General features: G+C 43.2%; 2 protein-coding genes across 9 annotated transcripts in view; both read right to left on the bottom strand.

Annotated features, from left to right (window-relative positions):
• Positions 1 to 5,490, bottom strand: part of LOC101952463 (pancreatic alpha-amylase) — a 35,946-nt gene extending 30,456 nt beyond the window's left edge. For 3 of the 4 annotated variants that reach the window (XR_010589716.1, XR_010589718.1, XM_042840647.2), the window contains exon 1: positions 1,334 to 1,668. The gene's annotated coding sequence lies outside the window, so the exon portion shown is untranslated. Of the gene's footprint in view, positions 1 to 1,333; positions 1,669 to 5,364 lie in introns of those variants that run through there. The other variant, XR_010589717.1, reaches the window with a different exon arrangement.
• LOC103305684 (pancreatic alpha-amylase-like) overlaps positions 2,204 to 17,039 on the bottom strand; it is a 27,927-nt gene continuing 13,091 nt past the window's right edge. For 2 of the 5 annotated variants that reach the window (XM_008164332.4, XM_024102041.3), the window contains exons 2-12: positions 15,887 to 15,930; positions 14,406 to 14,617; positions 11,491 to 11,637; positions 10,482 to 10,679; positions 7,569 to 7,799; positions 6,297 to 6,430; positions 6,082 to 6,204; positions 5,839 to 5,938; positions 5,582 to 5,703; positions 5,365 to 5,490; positions 2,204 to 2,460 (exon numbers count right to left, since the gene is read on the bottom strand). In XM_008164332.4, coding sequence (XP_008162554.1) covers positions 2,271 to 2,460; positions 5,365 to 5,490; positions 5,582 to 5,703; positions 5,839 to 5,938; positions 6,082 to 6,204; positions 6,297 to 6,430; positions 7,569 to 7,799; positions 10,482 to 10,679; positions 11,491 to 11,637; positions 14,406 to 14,606 — 1,572 coding nt within the window. In that variant the 5' untranslated portion in view covers positions 14,607 to 14,617; positions 15,887 to 15,930 and the 3' untranslated portion in view covers positions 2,204 to 2,270. Of the gene's footprint in view, positions 2,461 to 5,364; positions 5,491 to 5,581; positions 5,704 to 5,838; positions 5,939 to 6,081; positions 6,205 to 6,296; positions 6,431 to 7,568; positions 7,800 to 10,481; positions 10,680 to 11,490; positions 11,638 to 14,405; positions 14,625 to 15,886; positions 15,931 to 17,039 lie in introns of those variants that run through there. The other 3 variants (XM_065554291.1, XM_065554290.1, XM_042840643.2) reach the window with 2 other exon arrangements.

Raw genomic sequence — 17,039 nt, 5'->3', positions numbered from 1 at the left:
GCTCACTCCATCCCCACTCCCACTGACACTCACTCTCACTCCCTCCACACCCCACTCGCTTATTATCACTGCAAGGACCAAACAGCCATCAGGAGAAGGCCAGGAGCTGCAACAGTTTGAATGTGGGAGATGGAACATCTGATTCAAATACCCTTCTCCTCCCCAGGGAGAGATTTTAAACATTATTGTAAAATTAATTGCTCCCCAAAAGAGTCCCACTTACAGTGAGTGAGACTAAACAGATTATTTCAGGAGCTGATTTTTCTTGCTTTCACCCAACTGTCTTGGTAGGGGCTCCAATAGTGCTGCAGCCACTGACTGACTCCTACCCTACCTGACAATGAACTGTATACCATGAAAAAAAGTTATGCTGTTCCATCTTTAATGACCAGTTAAATTGCATATATTGTTTGTTAAAGCATATATTTAAACAATGTGGACAAATTAGTGTGATAGGAGTCTTAATGTTAACATTTCCTGACACTTATGTTTGCATATGTAACCTTAATATAGCATTGATGTTTTTTAATGAATTCATTATAGCTCTTTAATGTTAAGAAGGTAAGGTCGCATAAAATGTAATTCAGGCTGCAGAAACTGACCCCCCCCTCCCTATTTTGCCATCCTGCTAATCAATAGATTTGCTGGGTGTTCTTCAAGTTTTTTGACCTGTACTGTGCCCCATATTTGTCCCAAAGCAGATTGAGAGGAAATAGGTTAAGTCACCCACAGCATGACCACCTGGCAGTTCAGTGCCCAAAGTTCCACATTACACATCAAATCAATAAATATTGTCTTGTATAATCAGGCAAAGGATTGTACACAGTAATACATGTTATTTGTATATGAGTGTGTGTGTCACAAATAAACTTCCTCAATGTGGAATGGATGCACATTAGGCTTTATAAACTGAACTGAGATTTCCCAAGCACTTCCACCAAAACAGTTTTAGGTAAAATATAAAACTGGTTTATTAACTACAGAAAGATATCAGAGGGGTAGCAGTGTTAGTCTGGATCTGTAAAAAGCAGATCTGTGGCACCTTTAAGACTAACATGTATTGGAGCATAAGCTTTCGTGGGTGAATACCCACTTCGTCAGACACATGGGTCTGACGAAGTGGGTATTCACCCACGAAAGCTTATGCTCCAATACATCTGTTAGTCTTAAAGGTGCCATAGGACTCTCTGTTGCTTTTTACAGAAAGATAGATTTTACATGATTATACATGGTAGGCATAAAGATCAGAGGTTACATTATGAAAATAAAAAGTAAACGTATTTTAAATCCTAACGTTTACTCTAAGCAAGAGCTGAAGCAAACAGTATCTCACCCTGACAGATGGTACAAGCAGGTTACAGCTCCCCAAGACTCAGGCTGGGACCACCTTCCAGCCTGGGATCACCCTTATCCAGACATTCCTCCAGGTATTGAGCTCGAGGCGGGGGGGGGGGGGGGGGGGGAGGGAGAGGCCAAGTGATGATGTCACTGTCTCTCTTCTTCCAGTTTGCTGCAAAGATCATTGCTATGATGCGGGATAGTCTGCCCCATGGCATATGTGCCTCCTCGGAGAAGTCTCTAGGTTATGTGTTGATGAGCCATTAATGCCGAGTAGCCATCAAAGGCCACATCTTTGGTTGTGAGTGTTCCTAACCTCACAACATATTTCTGTAACACATGTAGTAATACTTCATAACTTCATATACAATGATAGTACATAAAATCCAACAGGTTATTATTGTTCAACAGATCAAGACCGATACCTCATAAGGCATACTTTGTACAAAACATAGTTATATGACAGTAGTGAATATGGGGGTTTCAGAGTGCCACTTTGAGGTACAGAGGGTCACAGGTTTGATGTGAAACAAGATCTTTTTCAATACTTTTGCATTGCCAGCAAACCAAAAAAAATCAATTTTTTCAGCCGGCTGAAATAGGTGCTGTTACAAGCTCCACCTATACTGTGGGTGTCTGTTTGTCTGTCTGCCTGAGTTATGGAATTACAACAGTAAAATCATCTCAATTCATGGTTTAATGTCTCCTTTACTGTCTTCATGTGAAATAAAATGAAGTAGTCTTTAAAATGAACCATATTTGTAGGCCTGTTACACCATCTCAAAAAACTATCAGTGCTAGTTATTCTGTAATAATATTACAGCAATGACATAGTATTTCATTAATTAGACTAAAAAAACATGACTTTTGTGCCAACACATTTTATTCCTTGCTAGAGATGTTATACAGAGAATCTTTCATTCTTGCATGGATTACAATGTAGCATCAACATGAATTGCAATGAAAGGATCTTCAGCCTGGTTACTAATCTGGAAGTTAGCAGTGCCGTCACCTACAACCTGCACCTGTATTCCTGTACAGCAGTCACCTTCCTTTTGCCCAGAAATAACATCACAGTAAATTCCAGCAGGAAGGCCAGTTTGCAAATTCACATTCAAGCTCCTATGTATAAGAACAGATTGAAGAGGAATAAGCGGTAATTCAGACTCTCCAGTACTTCTCTTTTATTATAAAGCGTCATATGTTTGGCCAGCCAGGTGGCTTTGGGGATAGTGTTCTGCACTACAATATCTGACACTTAGGGTTTACTCTTGGGGCTGGTCTTTCAGTCCCTGATACAGCAGAGCCTGTGTGTGTTAGGTAGGGAGCAACATGAGCCTACAGTGAATACTAAGGCCATTGTATGTACTGTCTATATCAGGGATCTCAAACGCAAATCATCATGAGGGCCACATGAGGACTAGTACATTGGCCTGAGGGCTGCATCACTGAAACCTTTTCATACAATGATACAAAAGTATAATCAAAAAATGAAGAGTAATATAGTATGCTATTAAAAGTCAATGTATTAACTTTTTTAAAACTGTAATGCGAAGAGGGGTTTTAATAAAATATAAACACCTTTAACTATTCCTTATGTGGTCAGTAACACTGATGATGATCTACACTGGGAGTCTCAAACACACGGCCCGCGGGCCGTTTCCTGTGGCCTGTCATAGGTGCCGACTCTCTCCTGCACTGAGTAACCCTTTCCCCCCTCCTGGTCACAGCGCAAAGTCGAGGGGGAAACTGAGGCTCACCTAGGAATTATAAAAATGTTACAGAAAATTTCCACTTTGTCACAGACACTGTCCAGTGTCCCAACGGAGAGACCCCGGGCAATGGGGAAAGAGGGGAAGAGAGGGAAACCTCTGGGTGCCCAGCACCCCTAACAGAGAGACCCCTGGGCGATGGTGCCTGATGCCTCTAACTAACAGTCTATCACAGGGTCTCAAACACACGGCCCCACCCATACCCCGCCTCTTCCCACCCTTCCCCAAAGTCCCTGCCCCAACTCCACCCCCCCGCCCCTATTCCAACCCATTCCCCAAATCCCCGCCCCTGCCTCTCCTCTTCTCCACCTCCTCCCCATAGAGAGCAGCATCCCCACTCCTCCCCCCTGGAAAGTCCTAAGCGCTGTCAAACAGCTGTTTGGCAGCGGGAAGCGCTGGGAGGTAGGCGGAGGAGCGGGGACGTGGCACGCTCGGGGGGGGGCAGGGGGTGAGGGGAGCTTGGCTGCCAGTGGAGTTGGTCCCTATGGCAGCCCGCAGGAAATAACTCTGCAGGCTGCATGCGGCCCACAGGTTGCGTGTTTGAGACCCCTGGTCTATATGGCCTCAACGGGCCCATGCAGCCCTGCTAGACATAAAGGTTCCAGTTTGAAATGTCATCAAGCCTCGCCTGTGTAGGCATGAGTAAGCAGAGGTTATCCCTCTACTCCCATTCACAAAGGCTTCATATATTTAAAATTCAATAATATAGGCTGGTGAACATAAATTATTCAGACTCATTTTTCATTTGACCTGGACATTTAAAGAATTAGCTTTTGATTATCTTTAGAATGATCCCACTTCAGAAAGGGCAAAAATTAATTAAAATTGAAGCCCCATTTCATCTGGGATAGACACGAGTACAAATGTTAATCTGCTGAAGTATCTTTCAGACATTCTCTCTTTCATGCTTTCATGAATACAGTTCTATCTGACAGCTCCTCCTGCTTTTGCATGAAGGAGATATCTACAGTGTAATTTACACCCACGAAAGCTTATGCTCCAATACGTCTGTTGGTCTATAAGGTGCCACAAGACTCTTTGTCACTTTTTACAGATCCAGACTAACACGGCTCCCCCTCCGATACTTTACACATGAAAGACTCAATTCTACTCTACTTGCTGTATTTACTAGTATAAACTATGCCTCTGTGTGGATATAATTTCCACAGCAAGTCAATGGGGACTGTGAATACAAATCAGAAGACAGAATTAGACCCCAAATAACTAGAGAAAAAAACATGAAGACAAATGTGTATGATATTATCTGCAAGGACAGTAAATGCAGGTATTCTTGTCAGTTTCCAAAAGTTTAGAGTCTTCCTTATTATTAGGCTCCTATTGTTCTTTTTCTTCTCCCAAGTCCCTCCCTCTCTACACATCCAAATTACCTTTTCTGACAGTCCCATTGAGTCATCTCAGCAGTTTTGGCACTCTCCATTCGAATCAGGAGGGCTCTTTTCCACCAATATCATATTGTTTTGGGCTACCTCAGGATCACAGATTCCCTACATCTCTTTCTGCACCTCTGACTCTAGAGAAGTCTAGAAAAGCACAATAATAACCCTAACATGAAGTGCCAGCCCTGATGAGACTCTGCCAGAAGCTCTGTGGAATATCCAGAAAGGAAGTGGGCCTGGTTAGACACAGAAAACCCTTTGTATAAGGCAGGAAGACACTTAAATGAAGTGAGTGATTCAAACCTCAACACACACAGAAGACTGAGAACAATTCATATGCAATGCAATTCTGAGAACTTCCCGACTGCTGTGCTCCTCTAAAACATCCAATTCAATCATCAACTCTTCTCACCATAAAAAAAAGCTGAAAACTCCCAGCTGCCAGCCCTTTCTCAAACCTATGCCAGCTTCACCCACATTACTCTCAGTCAATTCTCCACCCATTCCTCACAGCCATGTCTGCTAGCCTATTAAGGCCCAGGCCCAACACCAATAGTGGCCAAAGTACCTCTCAGATCTGCATGGTCATGCATTCCTCACTGACCAACCTCTTACTGCAGGTTTCAAGTCCAATGACCAGGAACCAGCAGCAGAGTATTGTGTTGCTTAAGGAGCTAATGCTGGGTTTTGAAGAATGCTTTTGGGAGTGGGAAGATGGTAGGTTTGGAATTGCATTAGGTAAGAGCCTTGATCTGTCCCACCAACTAGTTGCCACAGATTCTATAGCCAGTAATAGGCTCTACAGCTTGACCAGGGGGTAACATTTTTTTCTGAAGCTATTCACTCCTCCCACTTACCAGTCATCATTATTAAAGACGATGAATCCTCTATTACCACGCCCAAAAGCCACTTGATTGCTGTCATTGTCCCACCAGTTTGAGAAAGGCTGGCCATCAACCACATTACGGAAAATAACCATGTTCCTGAAAATACAACCAATGGGCTTGACTTTAATTAAAATATCCCCACATCAGGTGAAGAATATATTGGGAATTGCTGTTTGCAGTGTCCTACTTTATTTGATGCCATCTATGTTCACAGACCCAATCGTTGCCACAAGTGGAGTCTGGATTAATTGTAACAGGTTTGGTTGATCCATCCTCAGAGCTTGGTGGTCCCACCCAATCATTAATGTCCTTGTTATTAAACACAAAGTTATACAGATTAAACGTTCTATCTGGGGAGACAGCTCAATGAAGCATACAAGATGACACAGGGATAATTAACAGCCTAATGGCCTACAGACTTGTTCTCATTGATCATAAACCTACCTTTCCATTCTGAAAATATCTTGGCCAGCGGTAACTTGACATAACACGTGTAAATCCATAAGGATGAGCAAGCATAAAGCCAAGTGCCATTTTATATAGTCTGTAAACCAAAGAGTAATGAGACACATGAAGATACACTATCTTTTTTGGGGGGAGAGGGGGGAAAATGGGGAGAGAGAGGGTGGGAAGGAAGGAAGGAAGGAAGGAAGAAGAAAGGGAACTCTGTTGGCTGTATGAAGCTACCTGGAGTCCCAGAAGGTTAGAACAGAAGCTCCCCCAGCACCATGTCCCCTTTGGGTGTCATGATTATCCACAAAGACAAGGGCTATGTCAGAGGGCATAAAACCCCAGCCTTCTCCCCAATTCCTAAACAAACAAACAAAGAGTCAAACACATTGAAATTAGTAGTTCAAATATTGCAGGAATCTAATGATTAATTCAAATTATAGATGTATTACTTTAAATAGGCCATCTTTTCTCCATTCCATTTGCGGATCACTGTACCCAGTTTGGCACCATATTTGAATTCAGTCACTCGGCCAGTTCCAAAGTATTCACTGCTTTTAATTGGCTCTCCACCCAAGTCAATTACCTAGTAGAAGAAAGAAAAGCCATTGTTATAGTTCAATCACCTGGTTAAAAAGATACAATTCATAGACCTAAATGCTGCTTTAAGGGAAGAAGAAATCAATTGACTGCATTAAACAGAAATAAGTTTTACTTACTAAATTCCATTTATTGCTTCCTAAAGCATCCCAAATTCATGTGCAATTGAAAAACATTAAAAACCTCTTGTCTCCTCTCCCCCACTCCCAAATATGTCATGACCATGAATAGATTAGTAATGAAATACATGACCCAGTCCTGGAACGATCAGTTTGACAATAAAAAGAATCAAATGAGAAGTTTGACTTTAAAGGGACTTTGAAGGTTTAGGTCCAAAATATTAATTCACATTTAAAATTTTAAATTGGTAGAGATTGTCTTCTGGTTTAAAAACAGTCATTTACTGATAAAAGTCATGTAACAATATTGCTGAGACTTGGGGGGGGAAATCTTACAAAGTTATTTATTTATACTTTCTCTATCGGTGCTGCAGAAGTTAACTTACAAAATAAAATTCTGAGATCTATATATATTTTTAATGATTCTATGAATGATGATGAATAGGGAGTGGAGAAAGTAAATCAAAAGAAAATGCATGAAAGAATTAATGTACACATTTTAAGTTTTTCACTGAATAAGCCAAGTAGGCTTGGAAACGTAAAACTTTAGTAGCAAAATAGGAGACTGGGGGCTGGAATATGAAGTACTAAAGGTTAGAATCCATAGGAACTAAAACTTTTGGGGCCTGATTCTCCATTCTTTTTTCATTTTGTGTGATCATTTAGACATCTAGAATGTGTATGCACATGTAAAATCATGAATAAAATCCTGGCCCCTAGAAGTCAATGGGAGTATTGACATTGACGTCAATGAGCCAGGATTTCACCTCAAGTATTTAGACGGTTACTTGATTGCAAACAAAAGGATCCATTTGGGCCCATACAAATTAGAAAGTGGAACATTTTGACCTTAGTTCTTTGCGTTAATTTGTAGATAATGCAAGCTGCTGAACACTTTGGTCCTGATACAACAAAGCACTAACATACATGCAGGGCCAAGTCCATACTGTATTTGCATAAAAGAACCCATTTCTTCGTAGAGTGAAACTAAGAAAACTAGATTACCTCTTGGTAAATGAAAGGTCTCGATCCATTGGAAAACCATGTTTTAGTTAGATTTTTCAGTTTGTCTAAAATTGCTGTCATGTCCCCAGGCCACATATGCTTGGAAGCATCAATTCTGAAGCCTGCCACACCAATATCAATAAGTTCGTTCATGTATTCAGCAACTTTCGAGCGCACATAGTCCTTCTCCAGGGCAAGATCAAGAAGACTGACAAGGCGACAGTCGCGGACCTGTTTAAAAAATTAGCTGGGAAACTGATTTAAGACAATTTTCATCCCACGTGCTAAATGAAATGTCCTGAACACAGTTCTTGCAAAGCCATTGTTGAAAAAAGCACAGAATAATATAGAATTACACAGGGCCACCCCCAGAAATTTTCCCCATGATATGCACTGTCAGTCCCTGTGGAGCATGCCCAGGGGAGCTGCTGGCACCAGCACCTCACCCATGCCGTGCTTGGCCCCCATCTTCCAGCCTCGCTCGCCAGGTGTTGTGTCACTCCCCATCCCTGAGAGGGGACATGGGCTGCTGAAAGTGGGGTGAGGAAGGGCAAGCCCCTGTGAAGGCGTCCTGGTGCATGAGCTAGCCCCATGACAATGACAAGGAGGATCAGTGCTGGCCATCCCACTGCCCTGCGTACCCATTCAGGGTTGGTCCCACAGCCCCTCCATCATGGGGCCAAATCTGAGTGGCACTGTGACCCCTGTGCACCAGGTTGCAACACCTCTCAATTTTGGCCCCACTGCTCCCCTCCCCTACATGACGGGGGGCTGGCAGTAACAAACGTGAGTGCCCAGTGGGCCAGCCAGCACTGCTCTTTATTGTCACTGCTAATGGTACACAATGTGCATAACATACATATGGCTGCAGGTGACACTGGGATTACATATACTAGACTTTACTGATATAGGACTTGATTCTTTACTACTTTGCATCATGTGTAGTTGTTTATATCTGTACAAAGACTGATTGCATTTTACACCCACTCTGCATAGGTGTAAGTGACTTAGGAAAATGCCAGCTGAGAATCAGTCCATTAATTCTATACTCACAGGGAGGTTTGGAAGGATTAGATTTTTATGAGCAACTCTCAGTACACATTGATTTCATCATACACACACAAATCAATGAAAAAATATTTCCCCCAATAAAAATTGAAATTTACAGGTAGCACAGTAAGAAAAATGCTGCTTGAGAACTTATTGGTATTTGATTTTTGTTTTAATGATTATAAAGCTTGAACTTTTTGAATCTCAATGTGGACTATCATTAAAAATTATATGACCTTTCCCATAATTTCCTACACCCATGAAAATTTAAAATTAATACAAATATAAAAAATGCTTAAAACAATTTTTGCAACTCTGACGATTTAAATCAATAAAAATGTAAAAAGGCTTAAAAATAAACAACAATATGATCCATCAAAATTATACAAAATAAAAATCAAATTCTGCCAAACCTACTCATGTGATTTTAATACAGCTAGGAGGAGTAATCTGGCTTAATATGTCATTTTTACTTCAGCTCTAATATACAGATAAAAATATTTCTCTTCAACATCAACTACATGCTACTTTTCTCTTATCATGGGAGTGCATGAGAGATTTTATTATAGCTGGATTCAAAATACAAAATTTTGCCACAGATTTTATTTCACAATTTTAAACAAATTCATTTTGACGGTGTTCACGCCCATTTTTGTGTTTGCTTCCTGTAAAATATGCTGATGTGAATTTTCAGTGAAATAGAAGATTTTAAAAGAGTATTTTAAAATATTCACAGAAAAAGAATGGTTTCCTATGGCAATCCTAGTGTACTTCTGAGAAGCCATGTGTAGATCTCTGTATTACAGTGAAGAGGTGAATAATAATGACACTTTAGCATCTTTCATCCTGAATGATGCCCAATCGCTTAATGAATTTTACAATCTCTTTCCCCCTCCCCCAGCCCTCAAGAAAGGGACAAAGGAAACGGAGTAAGAGCGATATACACAGGAATCCTTTCATGTACCATTGAAATGGGGTAAAATATGCTGTTTAGCAATGCACAGCACCACTACCTAACTGTTCAGGGCAGGGGGGTGTAGAATATTGCTTCCAAATGAAGCTGCCATGGGAATTTAGGCAATGGAATGCATAATGGAATTTGGTGAATACAGCTGATGACCTAAGACCCTCACTGGGAAAAGGAGCCATTAAATACCAACTAATCACAAGAGGTCAAGTCAGTTGTGTGGCTCACCCATAAAGGAGCACAAGGAAGAATGCTAACTACTCACACTTTTCTGTATTACCCTGGGATTTGCATGCATATTTACTGATCAGGCTCAGTCCTGATTAGCTTTTAAGAGGTAACAATATCCTTTGAAATGACCAGCATGGCCTTGATTTAGCAAGGTACTTAAGCACATTCCTAACTTATAATTATAAGAGTTATCCCACTGATTTGATAGAACTATCCACATGCTTAAAGTATCTTGCTGAAATGTAGCCTATTGGTTACGTAATTCTCACTACCCCTACTAACTAATTAATGGAGAGACTATTATGTGTGAAATATTGCTAAAGCTGGGCAAAAATTTTCTATCAAACATTTTTTCAAGGAAAAGAATGAATTTGTGTCAGTTTTGTCAAATTGTTTGGGGGAGGGCTGAGAAATTCCTAAAATTTCAAAATTTTGTTTTGACTTTTCTTTAAAAAAAAAGTATCAATATTTTGGTTTGAAACTATTTTTATTTCAAACCTTTTTATATTATTATTTTAAAATTGCCAATGAACTGAGAAATCAGTTATTCACCCATCTCTGAGTTTTTCCTGTTCTGAGGTTTTTATGTGACAGCAAAGCCCTGTAAAGAAGAAGGTGGGAGTAAGAATAAACAGGGAAAATATATTTTACAATTCTAAATTTACCTGAGTCACATCATGGTAATTTTCAATGTCTCCACTTCCAGTTTTACATTTACCATCGTTAAAGTCCCAGGCTGAGTATGGCACAGCAGGAAAATCTCTGGTCTCTGCATTGAAATAGCTTCCACAAGTAGAACTATTACCAGAGCCAGCACCAGATCCACACATGTGGTTGACTACAGCATCCACATAAATATGAACCTAGAGAGCAATGTTTGCATTTCAGTTTAATAAAGCCAGTACCTGAGTGCCATTGACTAAATAGCACTTATTGTCTCATTTACATTCCCCACCCTTTTGACTCCCCACTTTTTTTTCTTCTAGAGCTTTTTCATGTGAGCAAAGTGATAGAATATTATTTGTCCTAAATATCCAGCAGCGAGCTTACCATTCAGTGATATGCAACTCATTTGAAAGACCAGACTGTTTGGGAGAAAATTAGATTCTCTCTTTTTATAACTCTGATCTCCCCATATCTTCCCTCCTGAGTTATCTAGTGCCTCACTCTGATTTTGACTGCTAATGACCACATACCATCAGTCAGACAGCTGTCAAGACCCTGTGAAGTAAAGAAGTTAAATTTAAGCATCCATCTTAAGTTCTATCTTCAAAGAATAATGACTCCAATTTTGCTAATTGAGAGTTTTTCAATTATACTAAATTTTAAAAATAGGCACCTGTTGAAAAGCAATTATTTTTCCTGATTGCAAACTTTAAAAAAAAAAAAAAACAACAACTAAAAAACCCAACAACCCCAAAAAACAATTTTTGCTGGGTTTCTCTTTAACAGTACTTTCTTGGGTTGAGCTATTGCTGCATGATGAAACTTTTGATTGACCTAGTCTTCCACTGCGAAGGTGTGAAAAATGACTTCAGTTGAGAACTGGCACCTTATCTCCTTGGCATTATTGAAGAATATATTTTTTTTCCCCTGGGAACAGGACAGAGGGCAACCTGAAATCTCTTACATCTCCCCACACTGTTTATATAGGAGGAATTTCAAGTCTCTTACTCCAACATTGTTGCATCTGGTCACCATGTCTTTAAATTCATCATAATTTCCAGATCGTGTACATAGATTGTAGCTGATTGGCTGGTATCTTTCCCACCAGGGTCTCCATGGGTTAGTAATGACAATATTTTCATTTGGAGGAGATATCTGTGAACAAAGTGATGTCATTTGAAAATAAACTAGTAATTACTTATGTACTTGTTCAGTGTTGTAAAAGACATATAAAGACAGATGGTCTGAGGCCCCGTCCGTGGCAAGGAGTTGGCTCTATCAGAACCCAATCCAGGGAGATGCTCAGCATTCTCATCTCCGTTTGAAATCAATAGGAGATGAAGCGGCTCAGCATCTAAGAGACAGTCCTTATATATAGGAACTCACTGGGTGATCAGGCCCCTTAGATTGCTTATATTTAAGTGTTTAATGAAGCTGGCATATGAAATAGACGTAGGTGAGTGTTTGTGCAGCAATTTGAGAAATGGTACGTATCAAATTGTAGTTGTCACACTAAAAGGCCAAGCTGCACTTTAGACCCCTTTTAGCTGCTTGAGTATACCTCTCTGGTAACAAGTTTTGTTACCCTCATCCCTCTCTGGATGGAACCACACAGTCCTACAACTCCTAGAATAGGCCTCTGGGCTGCAGGCTCCCTGGTGATAATATGACAAGCCCAACTGCATTTGGCATCTGGCCTGCCAGCCTTTTTTATCTAGGAACCTGTGACTACTGGCTGATTAAAGGCTCTAAAAACAGCTTCTTCAAGATAAATTATTTAGGGTTACCATATTTCAGCAAGCAAAAAAGAGGACGGGAGGAGCCCTGCCCTAGCCCCGCCCAGTCCTGCCCTAGCCCTGCCCCTGCCCCTTCCACTCCCTCCCACTTGCCGCCCCCCTCAGAACCTCCAACCCTCCCCCCGCTCCTTGTCCCCTGACTGCCCCCTCCTGGGACCCCTGCCCCTAACTGCCCCCGAGGACTCCAACCCTTACCTAAGCCTCCCTGCTCCTTGGCCCCTGACTGCCCCTTCCTGAGACCCTCCCCCATCCTAACTGGCCCCCTAGGACTCTACCCCCTACCTGTCCCCTGACTGCCCCAACCCTTATCCACACCCCCACCCCCAGACAGACCCTCGGGACTCCCACGCCCCATCCAACCACTCCCCACCCCCTGACAGCCCCCCCCAGAACTCCCGACCCATCTAAACCCCTCTGCTTCATGTCCCCTGACTGCTCCGATCCCTCTCCCCACCCTGCCCCCTAACAGCCCCCCCCAGAACTCCCAAACACCACCCCCGCTCCTTGTCTCCTGACTACCTCTCCTGGGACCCCTGCTCTTAACTGCCCTCCAGAACCCCACCCCCTACCTAAGCCTCCCTGTTCCTTGTCCCCTAACTGCCCCCTCCTGAGACCCTACCCGCTACCTGTACCCTAACTGCCCAAAACCTTATCCACACCCCCACCCCCAGAAAGCCCCCCCCTTAACTCACGACCCCCCCCCCGCTCCGTCTCTTGACTGCCCCCTCCAGAATCTCCCTGCCCCTGCCCCTTCTCCGACCCCCTGGCTCCCTTACCCTGCCGCTCAGACCAGTGTGCCGGGGAGGAGGAGCAGGGGGTGGAGCTCCAGACTGCCGGTGCGAACGGCCGGCTGCTGATCTGAGAATGCGGGGAGGGAGGGAGTGCTCTCAGCTGCACGGGAGAGGAGGAGGCGGCAGAGGACGGGCTCTCTCTGGCTGTCGGAGCCCCATGTAAGTGGCACCATCCGGCCGACTGCCCTGTTAGCCACGCGCGCTCTGCATGGGGGGGGGAGGGGGGAGTCCGGACATTTACAAATTCCCCCCGGATGCTATTTTTAACTCTAAAAGCCGGACATGTCCAGGGGAATCCAGACGAATGGTAACCCTAAATTATTTATTCCCCTCAAAATACATAGTATTACAAGAAGTGAGTTAAAAAGTGAGGGGCCTATATACATGTCCATGTCTTACCTAAACTTTATTCTTTCTTTCAGGGCCAGCTCCAGGGTTTTGGCAAGCAGCCAAAAAAAAAAAAAAAAAAAGCCGCGATCGCAATCTGCGGCGGCAATTCAGCGGGAGGTCCTTCCCTCCTAGCGGGAGTGAGGGACCGTCCGCAGAATTGCCGCCGAATAGCTGGACGTGCTGCCCCACTCCGGAGCGGCCGCCCCAAGCACCTGCTTGCCAGGCTGGTGCCTGGAGCCGGCCCTGCTTTCTTTGCAAGTTTTGAGTAAATTCCATCCAGCCCAGACCTGGGCTGGGAGAGAGACAGCCAGCCCCTGCAACATACTTTCAGTGTGTCTGTCAGACCTACCTCCAGCCCAGCTGCCTGCTCACCCTCCTTGTTCCTAGGCAGAGGTGTCTTTACCATCGTGTTCCTTTGATCCCAGGGTCAGGAAAAATAAACATACTAGCCCAGCTGGAGTCAGAGAGGTGGGTATTTCCCAATTAAAGCTCACTCCATTGCTCCCCTAAGGAGCCTTGGTATCTCTCTGGGGGTACCTTTATCTCTGTCATTTCCTGTTTGTTTCCTCCTAACATTCTCCTTTCATTTAATTCTGCATAGTCAAAATACCAGGCAGGTAAACTGAGGCACATACGATAGTCATAAAAAAAAATAAAATACAGGTATCTCCCTCATTTTCCACAGTAGTAAATAAAGATTCAGGTGTTGCTTTTCATTTAGAGGAATAAATATTTCAATTACAACCTTTGGAGTGATTAAATAAATGCACCCTATCATGACGGGCTGGTCTATTTTCACTGCTTTAGCATTTAGTACTTCCATTACCAATTTCTATTTAGTTTGAACTTGGTGCCTGTCCCATATAACCTGGATTTTTAGTTTGGTAAGCAAAATGTGCAGCCTATGAGGCAATTTCACTGTCAATTAATATTAGAGGCTACGTACCTGAACCCCACCAAATCCATTGGGTGCTAAATACCGTTCACATTCAAGAGCAATGTCAGCCCAACGCCATTCAAACAGGTGGACAATAGACATCTTCCCAGGTTTTGTATTTGGGTTGTATTGCGCCGAACAAAGTCCAATGGCTGCTAGCAGGAGAAAGACCTTCATGGTTCTTTCCGTAATAGCTTGTGCTCTTCTCATGGATTTTTATGCTCATGCAAGAGGGTAAAGTACATGGTACAAATTACACATGTTAAAAGGCCAACTATTTTTAGCATGTATTTTGCTTAGCTTGCTGTTGTTTTGATTGTTTCGGAATTGCTTATCCAATGAAACGATGCCACAACCTCTCATGACAACTTTAATAATGTAACACGTTAAGGCTCAGTCCTGGATTACACAAAGGTGTTGTACTGGTATAACTATATTGGTTGAGGGAGCGAGCTTTTTACGGCTATATTTATACCAGTACAATCCCTAATGTGGACACAGATATACAATACAAAGGTGTGTTATACAGTAGAGCTCATTCCCCATCCTGTATAGGAATGTTATACTGGTGTTTGTAAGTATAGTTAAATCTGTACTACTTTTGTGTTTAGAGAAAGTCTTAGTGTTTTGTTTTGTGTCTTAATGCTGTCAACAGATTCAATATTTCAAAGGACTGTGGTGTGTGTGTGTGTGTGTGTGTGTGTGTGTGTGTGTGTGTGAACAAATACTTATTGTCACAACCAGACTCGAACACAGCATCAGATAATGCAACTAAATCCTAATCTCCGAGGGTCTCTCAGAGCTGTAGTAGAAATACTAAACATTTGACATCCATCTGTACTGCAGCTTGATAGCGCAAAATGATGTATTAATACCTGTTTCTCAGGGTAGACTATGTCATTCATCCACAGTCCTGGGCTGGGAGTGGTGTGGAGATGTGCTGTTTTGCCTCTCTTAGCTCCCTAGTACAAAAGGAGAGCTAGCAGGAAGTGCTTCACCCATTATCAGGTTCAGCATAGTCCCCACCACTGTGTGGCCTAACCAGCTCTCCTGGCTGGCACATAGTGAGGCCAGAGCCATGGCTACCTACTCTCCCACACCTTTGGAGTGCTACGCTGTCTTGGGTGCAGTAACAGCATTTTACTTAGCCCTGAATGTAGCCCAGCTCCGCACTTTGTAAAGCTCCTTATTATTATGTGCAGCCAAGCCAAGGCCAACCAGCTTTTAGTCCTCAGTTTCCAGACCTTGTTTAAAATAATGAGTCCCCTAAACATGTTCCCTAAAATTTGGGTTTGTCAAAATTCTGGGATCTCTTGAAATGCCTTTGTGGAAACAACCTGTGCTCTCTTCTCCAAACACAGCAAGGATGTAGAACCCAACAGATTGGAGGTTGCCCGAACCCCAGCTTTTAGCCTCTCATTTTGTAGCAGTGACAGTAGGACAGTTGAATTAGGTTAACTTGTACACATTTCATATAAGATGATAAATACCTGTTATAACCAGGGAATTGAATAGCTTTTCTTGGATTCAAAACCTAAAAATTAGGAGAAAAGAAGCTGAATAGCTGTTCTTTATGAAGGAAGTCAACATAGACCATCAGGACTGAGTATTGGGCTAGAGGAAGGAACTAAGAGTAATATATGGAGATATACCTATCTCATAGAACTGGAAGGGACCCTGAAAAGTCATTGAGTCCAGCCCCTGCCTTCACTAGCAGGACCAAGTACTGATTTTTCCCCAGATCCCTAAGTTGCCCCCTCAAGGATTGAGTTCACAATGCTGGGTTTAGCAGGCTAATGCTCAAACCACTGAGCTATCCCTCCCCCCTCTGTCTACACCGTCAAGTTTCTGCACCACAAGTTATACCACTTTTATTAAACCGCTGGAATTAAACCGCTGTTGTGTGTCCACACTGCTTCTTGTGACGCTGGAGCACATCCACATTAGCAGCTCTTGCAACGGCAAAGACAGCAGTGCATTGTGGTAGCTATCCCCCCGTGCAACTGGCCACAGGGTGCTTTGGGAAGGGTTTACAGTGCCTCATGGGGCAGGCACAGCGTCACATGATGCAGCTTTCTCAATCCCATCTTCCATGGGCATCCTACTACATTGCCAGCTGCTTTTCAACTGAAGTGGAGGGGGGTAGGAGAGTCAGAGCCGCCCAGAGGATTCAGAGGGCCTGGGGCAAAGCAATTTTGGGGGCCCCTTCCATAAAAAAAAGTTGCAATACCATAGAATACTATATTCTCGTGCGGGGCCCTGTGGGGCCCGGGGCAAATTGCCCCACTTGCTCCCCCCTCCCCCCCGGTGGCCCTGAGGAGAGTTTTTGACAGGGAGTGTGTGTGTATGGAGGGGGGAACCGAAAGTGTGTCAGCATGCTGTCTTGTAAGTTCAGACAGTGGCAGGAAGCAACCTGTCCTGAGGCAGGGGGAGACCCCTGACATCAGCCCCTGCCTCCATCCCTGGGCTCTCTGCACAGCAATGTCTCTCACACACCCACACACACACACACACACACACCCTCCCTCCTCCTCCCAGTTCTGTTTTCAACAGCACGAGCATTCCACATTAATGGTTTGCTTTGTGTCCTGAAGCAGATCAGCACAGCACACAAAGGCTGTCAGAAACGGTGCTTTGAAAGGG

This window comes from Chrysemys picta, chromosome 8, assembly GCF_011386835.1.
Source record: "Chrysemys picta bellii isolate R12L10 chromosome 8, ASM1138683v2, whole genome shotgun sequence".
NCBI classification, from domain to species: Eukaryota; Metazoa; Chordata; order Testudines; family Emydidae; genus Chrysemys; species Chrysemys picta.
This window is presented reverse-complemented; position numbering and strand designations above follow the sequence as displayed.